The sequence below is a fragment of the Carcharodon carcharias genome, chromosome 14 (genome assembly GCF_017639515.1).
Source record: "Carcharodon carcharias isolate sCarCar2 chromosome 14, sCarCar2.pri, whole genome shotgun sequence".
Lineage (NCBI taxonomy): Eukaryota > Metazoa > Chordata > Chondrichthyes > Lamniformes > Lamnidae > Carcharodon > Carcharodon carcharias.
The window spans coordinates 113,690,911-113,699,369 of NC_054480.1; the positions used below are offsets into that span (position 1 = coordinate 113,690,911).

Below are 8,459 nucleotides of genomic sequence, written 5' to 3' on the forward strand. Positions count from 1 at the left end.
GTATTTCACAAAACAGTAAGTGCTCATCTCAGAACACTACTGCTTATTGGCTCAGTTACTCAATTACAGAAGTATTTTCTGGTGTGGTGCCCAAGCTATACAGACCAGGAAAGGTTTAATTCCCGCTCGGTGCTGAGGGAGCTATTCTCAGCCAGGGTGAAATTTAGAGCACTAAAAATGGTGTCAGAGGAAAAAAAAGACAGCCAAGACTTGATTGTTAATCAGAAACCACCAGCACTCACTGGGTATTTTTCACTGTGAATTGGCAACCTGTTAGATCTCCTGTCCAATTTCTCTGTCCATTGAAAACCAGGTTGCTGAACCGGCCAACAGTGTTTTTCTTTAGTTCTGATGAAGAGTCATAGGGACTCGAAACGTTAACTGTCTTCTTCTCCGCAGATGCTGTCAGACCTGCTGAGTTTTTCCAGCTATTTTTGTTTTTGTTTCGGCCAACACTCACTGTCGGTCTCACACTCCTTGGGAAACATACTAAAGGGAAAGTCGCGCCTGGAGTTTTACTCCAGTAGGATTCAGTGCACAAAGCAATGGGATTCATAAACCTCCTCCTCCTCCTCTTCAGTGGAATTCCCTTGGGATTTGATCTTGTCCTCCTCCTACTGATGTTGAAAAAGGAAAACATCGGCCCTCCCTGAACTGTAGAGATTGGGAGAGGAGCTTTCTCGCTTCTGTTCAGTTCTCAATACACAAAACAATTAATTAAACTACCAAAGTCGTGAGGGCTGCCCAGCCATAGAGATGGAAAAAAAAATTGGGAAGGAGGTTGGATACGGGGCACGAGCATTGATCTTGTCCATCTCTTGCACAAAATGTACTTTAACACAGACCACCCCCCCCCCCCCCACCCCACCCCTCCCCCTCCCCCAAATCAGTATGAGGTAGACTTACCGTTTTGGAAGTACCTGGTCCCATGCCCAATAATTCTCCTGCGGACCACGGGCTGGGCTGAGCGTGAGGATGAGGAGTAGACGTTGTAAAACACGCTGTTCCGGTTCTTGAAGGGATTCCGCGGGTCGTCCCCCTGCATTTCAGCCGAACTGCCGGCGGCTGGCTCCTCCGGCCCCGGGGATCTGGGGCTAAAGCCGCCGCCGGGGGACACACCAGCGCCGGGGTTGCCCTCGGGTGCGAGGGGGCCGCTGCCCCGGCTGGGGGGATTCCCTCCCTCGGTAAGCGGGCTGCGAACCCGGGGGATCCTCCGGGTCAGATTGACACCGAGGGGGAGCTGCCCGGTTGCCGCCGTCCTCCCGGGTCCACGGGATTGGCGGGTCCCAAAGGGGCCAGGATGGCGGGCAGACCTGCCGCTGGCTCCCTGTCTGCTTTCCCCATCACTGCTCAGGTAGACACTCTGTTTCTCCGCCCTGCTGTGGTGGGCGGCTGGGCGGTAAGCCGTGCCGCTGTTCAGTAAGCTGTATACGTGCCCGTTATTTTCCCATCGGATCATCTGCCTCCACAGCCCGTTCGGTTCCTCCTGCCCAACTACTACATCACTTGTCCCACGAATCGAAAGGAAATAGAAACAAATCGTAAGGAATTCTCTCATACTGTTGACTTTCTGTTTCGCTGTCAGGCAACTAAAAAAAAAATCAAAAGTAACCCTGATCTCCCCGTTAGAGCAAGTCACCTTCAGAGCAGAGGCGAGGACAGACAAGTGAAAAAAAAGTTTGTGTATCTTGCCTCAAGTTTGCTCATGGTTGATGAGCTCAGATATTTTAACCCTTTCAACACAAAACTATTTTAGCAACTATCGCCCTCTCGGTTAAAATGAGCCAGTGCACCTTCGCGCTTCCTTTCCTGTAAACTCACCTCTCAAATTTAGCTTCCAGCGGTTAATGCACCCCTTTCTGTAAAATCGCGGCAAATCGTTTCCAACATGGCTTGCCCAGCTTTGAGTTTGTTGAAAAAGTGTTACAATAAAGTAAAATGAGCTTGGCTGTGTTTGAAAATTCTTATCCTTACTGACAATGCAACGAAACTCCTTTCAATCCGAAGCCGAATCACCATACTCATGGCTCTCCTGTGGCATTGCTCAGCAATTCCTCACTAATGGTCTCAGGATGTTACAGCAATTGGACCTTGTCCTTTAAGGGACATGCATCGTTATTCACAGCTATTCCTTAAAGCAAAATAATACATTCCTTCACTGTCGCTGGGTCAAAATCCTGGAACTCCCTCCCTAACAGCACTGTGGGTATGCCTGCACCACATGGACTGCAGCGGTTCAAGAAGGCAACTCACCACCACCTTCTCAAGGGCAACTAGAGATGGGCAATAAGCGTTGGCCCAGGCAGAGACACTCACATGCCATGAGTGAATGAATTTTAAAAAGTTACCTGGCCTAACGCTCCTGTTATCATAGGAAATCTACTGACTCTCTGTTATCAAAGATAAATTCAGGCCATAGATATCCTGTACAGTGTGCTTACTTAAAGCTATTCCTAATATCAGGCAACAAACATTCTTTGTAAAAGTTCATTGCTTTACCTGTCATTTGATGGGTTAAATGTTCTGCACTCTACCTGGTCCAGTGCCAGCCCTGGGTTCCTGCTGATCATATTGTTCTCCAGTGGTGGGATAACAAATTTATTCCCATTCACCCAGGAATTAGTACATGAAGCTTCTTTTTTCTGGCTAGAAAACACTTTCCAAAGGCGCGTGGAGCAGATGTAATTGCTTAATTGCCCATTAATTTCACCTTCAGGCTCCCACAATGGCCCAATGCAGACATTCTCAACCTTTTTGCTTCTGAATCCACCGCCCCCCCCCCCCTCCCCATGTTATAAACATTCCACAGACTCCTGTAACAGTTCTTTTTTCTGTATAAAAGTAGTTATTCAATTAAATCTATGTATTTATGAAAAAAGTTTTGATTTAGTGAGTTCATGTGACTAGAAGACGCATAACCCCCAATGCAGTGTTGAGAGAATACTGTGCTGAGAAAAGTTGGAAACTAGAAGTAAGTGAATGATGAGCTCTTGTGTTTTGCCAACAGCCTGAAGGAGTTCTTAAAAAGCCTTCCTGAACATGCACCATTGGACAAACATGTCATAGAATTAAGAGGTGTTGCTCTTTACAGATATTCAGTTTATTTGTGGATTTCAATGCATTGCCATTTAGGGCCTGATTAACTTAAGGTAGCTGCTATTTCTGGAAGCAATCTTGAGATAATGCATCAATGTTGCAGCCTTCAACAAGCTCTCTCATCAGTGTGAAAGAATCCTGCAATGTTTGAGATATTTGGAATTTTTTTTAAAATGAGAAAACTACCTCTACTATATAGACAGTTAATTAAACAGATGATTTAAAGCCCAATAACTGGACTAAATGAAATTAGATGTAATTTTATTTGCCCGCTACCGTAAAGTCAGAGAGAAATTACAGAGGATTATGAAAAGAAAGGACTTTCATTAATTAATTGATTCATTCAAATGATCTGAACTAGACCTAAACCCCAAAATTACAGCACCAACCAGAGCAAGTGAATGTGAAGAGGAAGCTGCCCTTTGGTGGCTGTAATGTTATTGCTGGTTAGGACGGTAGCAGATTGAGGGGACAAATGAAATAAGAATGTCTATTGATTATTTTGAACCCTGGCCTGATGGGTTGAGATATTAAAGTTGGGGGGGGAGGATGCGGAGGTGTCAGACAAACACATGGTCCCCACATTGTGGAATAGTTTGAGCCGACCCACAAAGGCAGACTGAAAAGTTGCCCCTGAAAAGTTGACAGCCTGATTCAGATTGCTTAGCCAATCCAAAGCCTGAATCTAGCCTGAAGCTCTGAGGCCTTTGGCAGCCTCCGTGTGCTGGGTAGACAAACCTTGCCCTCACAGATCACTCAATTCTCCTCCCTCCCCTCCACCTGCTTGTGCATTTTTGTTGGGGTTTGAACAGCCAACTCAAACCCCTTTGTCAGCTGCCTTCACCCAGTGGGCAGCAGCTGCAGGGTGTCAACTACTCTGCATATCTGCAAGATAAATGTTATAATAGAAAGCGTGGAGTAGAAAAATGGAAAAGCAGAAAGGATATAGATGAGGAGAGTTCCAGATTCACCCCTTTGCCATTAAAAGGAGCAAAACATGAAGGCTGTAAAAGACAAAAACTGGTTGAAAGGGACCAGAATGAATAGATAGTGACAGCAAACTTCCTCTCTCAGACCAAATCCAGGGATTATTAACACTGCGTGCAAAACCAGGGACTACTAACACTGAGAGAAAATCCAGTGACTACTAATACTGTGAGTAAATCCAGGGATCACTAACACTGTGCAAGTAAATCCAGAGATCATTAACACTGTGCGAGCAAACCCAGAGACTACTTTTTAAAAATTCATTCATCGGATGTAGGTGTCGCTGGCTAGGCCAGCATTTATTGCCCATCCCTAATTGCCCTTGTTCAGAGGGCATTTCAGAGTCAACCACATTGCTGTCAGTTTGGAGTCACATATAGGATTCTTGCAACAATCATCAATGGTTTCATGGTCATCATCAGACTTTATTCCAGATTTTTATTTAATTCAAATTTCACTATCTGCTATGGCAGGATTTGAACCCAGGTCCCCAGACCATTACCCTGGGGGTCTCTGTAAAACTAATGAATGACAATACCACTATGTCACTGCCTCCCCTAACACTGAGAACAAATCCAGGGACTGCTAATACTGAGAGAGCAAATCCAGTGACTACTAACAGTGCAAGAGCAAATCCAGGGACTACTAAAACTGAGAGATCAAATCAGGGACCACTAACAGTGAGAGCAAATCCAATGATTACTAACACTGGGTGAGCATATCCAGGGATGACTAACACTGCAAGTAAATCCATTGTGGAGATGTGCAATACTGTTAAAGGGCATTGCTCTATGCTGAATTATTTTCAAATTATTTCACTTCCAATGACAAATATTTCTGCCCTCTAGAGATAAAAAAAACTATTGTATTCTCCAGAATTCCCTTGCTGTTCCAGACAGGGAAACACCATTAGGGGTTACGAGGGTGGCTGTGGAAACATACCTCCAGCAACAACCAATGCTCTCCAAGAGGCATGAGACAAAATTGTATCAAAGCTAAATTGTGGTGCCAAACAGATAATTTTGAAAAGTTTACAGTTATTTTTTCATTAAGAAATATCCTGATGTTATTTCTTCATTAATGTTAAGAGGAAGCATTGTCCTGCATTTCTTGACCAGCAATCTTTGCAGATTCCCAATGGGGATAACAAATAATTAATTTAAATGACTCTGGTCCCAAAGGACCAAGGCCCCTGTGTACAGGAACATTTGATATTGAAGATGCAGTAAATTTAGAACAATTAGATTTGGCTGCTGTTCAGTGGTTATGGTTTATCTTGGCTCAGTTCTTTCCAGGAATATGGAACAAGAGGTGGAAGGGTAGAGTCACAGCACCATACAATCCAACTAAATGAATTTTTGACTCAATGAACTTTAATACAAAATAAACAAAGCTGCTAACTGTAATGCCCCTTATAGTATGAAGACAAATCAATTTGATTTTCCCTGTTCAACCTTTCAACCTCTCAACCTTTCTTCCTTGACTGAGCCAAATGCTTCTTGTATTCTATATTCTAAATCTATATTATTCACTCACTGTGCACTGAGGACCACAATTCCAGCCAAAGTTTGCTTAAAAGTTACCTTCAGCAATGTCACAACTGGACGGATCGGATATGGGTGCAATTCCCTCACACAGTAGACTCATGTTTCCTACTGTAGATGTTGTCAAATGGAGGTCAGGCCCTTGCACACATGAAGAACACAGTTCCAATTGTTCTATTTTAACATGGCCTTCAAAGATAGCAGAAGTTGACCACAGCCCACCACACTGGACCTGAGCATAATGCAGTACATTCTGGAGAGAAGCAGAGAACCTTTGGAACTGGTTGTGAAGTTGAATTTAAATTGAGAAGTTTACATTTCACAATTAGTTTTACCAATTCTATTTTCTTGGCAAATGTTGTCGAACAGTCAACCTCAAGTTGTGTCTCCCATGCTGAAAATAATTGAATGTTTCTTATATTTTGGGATTTCTTGAATTTCAGTCCATTTCTTTTTCTTTCAGTTTCTCCCTTTCCATATTGCAGATATTAACTCCCTCACTTGGATACAGTCCTATGAGTAGCCAGCATCTCATTCAAATGGCCATTCATTGCATATAAGACAGCCAATAAGTGTCACTACAGTATTTGACCATGGAGGGGTATTGCAGTCCAGTTGTACCCTATTCTCAGCTAGCATTTCAACAGGGCTTACTCCATAACCATCAGGAGTAACCTTGGAAATCCTTCCTTCTCTAACTCAGGAACACTGTGGCCAATTATATCTCTCCTAATGCTGCTGATAGGGATCAACTAATTAAAGATAGAGCAGAGACTGAACATGGTACATTCCTACACTGTATAATTTCAGTCCTTATAGTGTACTATGCCTTTGCATTGATAACAGGTACTAATAATACAAACTGAGAGATGTTCACAGCCAGCTCCACTTCACATGTGACCTTCAGCAGACCTAGCATTTTATCTATCTCCAATCTTTTCTTTTGCAGCTTAACTGGTGGCGAGATTTTGAATGATCTGGTATTCAATGCTATAGCCCGCTCCTTCTTTATCCTGCAGTCAAATGAGTACTATTACAAGACATCATTCAATAGACAATTTAAAATGGCCTTAAGAAAATAGGATTATTAATTGAACTAATTGTCTGACATTTACTTGGCAGCTGCCATGATTGTTGGATGACGTGCGGAATCATAGGGACAGGCAGGTGTCCAATTACTCCATTATGTGCCTTTCCCAGAATCAAGGCACAGAACAAAAATCTAACTGAGTAACAATACAACATCACAAGTTCACAAAATAATTTTAGGTGAGGAAGGCCATTCAGCACATCTTACTTCACCCATCCAGAAAGATTCTAAAGTCCCCAGTTAATCCAATCAATTCTTAAGAGATTTCACTTCCTCCACTATTCTTCCTGTAATTTTAGGTCACCCATAATTTTATTTCCTTTTTTGTGTAAAGGAAAATCCCCTGACATCACTCACACATGTACCTTTTCCTAATTTGAATCTATATCCACTTGTCCCACTCTCACTATTTGATAAATAAATTGAGCATATTCCTTATCTATTGCATTAATCTCTGCAAGATCACCTTTCTGAAGGATCTTTTCCAGTTTCTTTCCACAGAATTGAGAACATTGACACTAGGAATCAGCTTTTCAGCTCTGGAATGTCTCTCTTGCATCTTGGTGATTAGAACAAGATACAATGCTCAAAGTGTGATTTGTCCAGAGCACAATACAGTTTGACCACAACTTCTTCTGTTTTGTCTTCCATTATTTTGGTTATGTAGTTGAACATCTTTTGTTGATTGGACTGAGTTCAGAGTGCTGAATCTACTCAGTATCCTCAGCTTCATCCTTAACCATTTCAACACTATTTATGGAATACATGCGTTTCCCATTTATCTTCCTATGCACAATACTTGATATTTTCTTCATTAAGTTACATCTAAAATTGGTCTGCCTATGTAGGCATATATTTTATCTAACTGTGAGAATGGATTTTTAAAAATATTTTGGGGACTATTGTGTTATTCTGTAAAGAAGGCTGGGTATCTGTGTGTGTGTGTGTGTTTGTGATTTAATTAAGCTGGACAAGAGTTTGATAGTTTAGATAATATCACCACCTTCAACGCCTCTGTGTTCTTTTGTTCTTTTGTCTGTGACATCTTTTGATTATCTGTTCCTATCACTGCTTGCTTGTCCCTACAACCACACCACCACCCCCCCACTTCTCTCCCATCACCCCCCCCCCCCCCCCACCCCTCTCCCCCCCCCCCCCCCCCAGCCCCAACCTCCCACCTTAAACCAGCTATATTTCACCCCTTTCCTAAGATTCACTCAGTTTTGTTGAAGGGTCATGAGGACTCGAAACGTCAACTCTTTTCTTCTCCGCCGATGCTGCCAGACCTGCTCAGTTTTTCCAGGTAATTCTGTTTTTGTTTTGGATTTCCAGCAGTTTTTTGTTTTTATCTCTTTGTTTAATTGACTGCCACTCCTCTTCAAGGAATGCCTACCTTGAAGAAGTTCTGTTCCTCTCTGCGACAAAATTTCCGTTACTCTCTTTTGCCTTGCTCACCTTCATTGCTTTCCATTTCTCTCCTGGTGTTTGATAAGGTGTTTACTAAAACCCGCTTTCACGCCATATCTCCTTTCTCAGTGACTGTCTCCATCTCTGACTTACCCCACGTGGATTTCAACTGAAATTCCATCCCTCTTGTTTCAAACCCACCCAGGATTACAGGTATCTCCAGGATATAAAACATTTCTTGGACTGCTATTCCTGTCACATTCTGAGATCCACACTCAGTACCAGGTGCCACCATATGAACACACTCGACCTCTCCCTCCAGCAGCACCGCCGTA

The 8,459-nt window shown here is 42.9% G+C and overlaps 1 protein-coding gene across 2 annotated transcripts in view; it reads right to left on the bottom strand.

Annotated features, from left to right (window-relative positions):
- loxl5a (lysyl oxidase-like 5a) overlaps positions 1-1,658 on the bottom strand; it is a 51,623-nt gene extending 49,965 nt beyond the window's left edge. For both annotated transcript variants that reach the window (XM_041204695.1, XM_041204694.1), the window contains exon 1: positions 907-1,658. In XM_041204695.1, coding sequence (XP_041060629.1) covers positions 907-1,558 — 652 coding nt within the window. In that variant the 5' untranslated portion in view covers positions 1,559-1,658. The remainder of the gene's footprint in view (positions 1-906) is intronic.
- Positions 1,659-8,459: the final 6,801 nt, after the last annotated feature.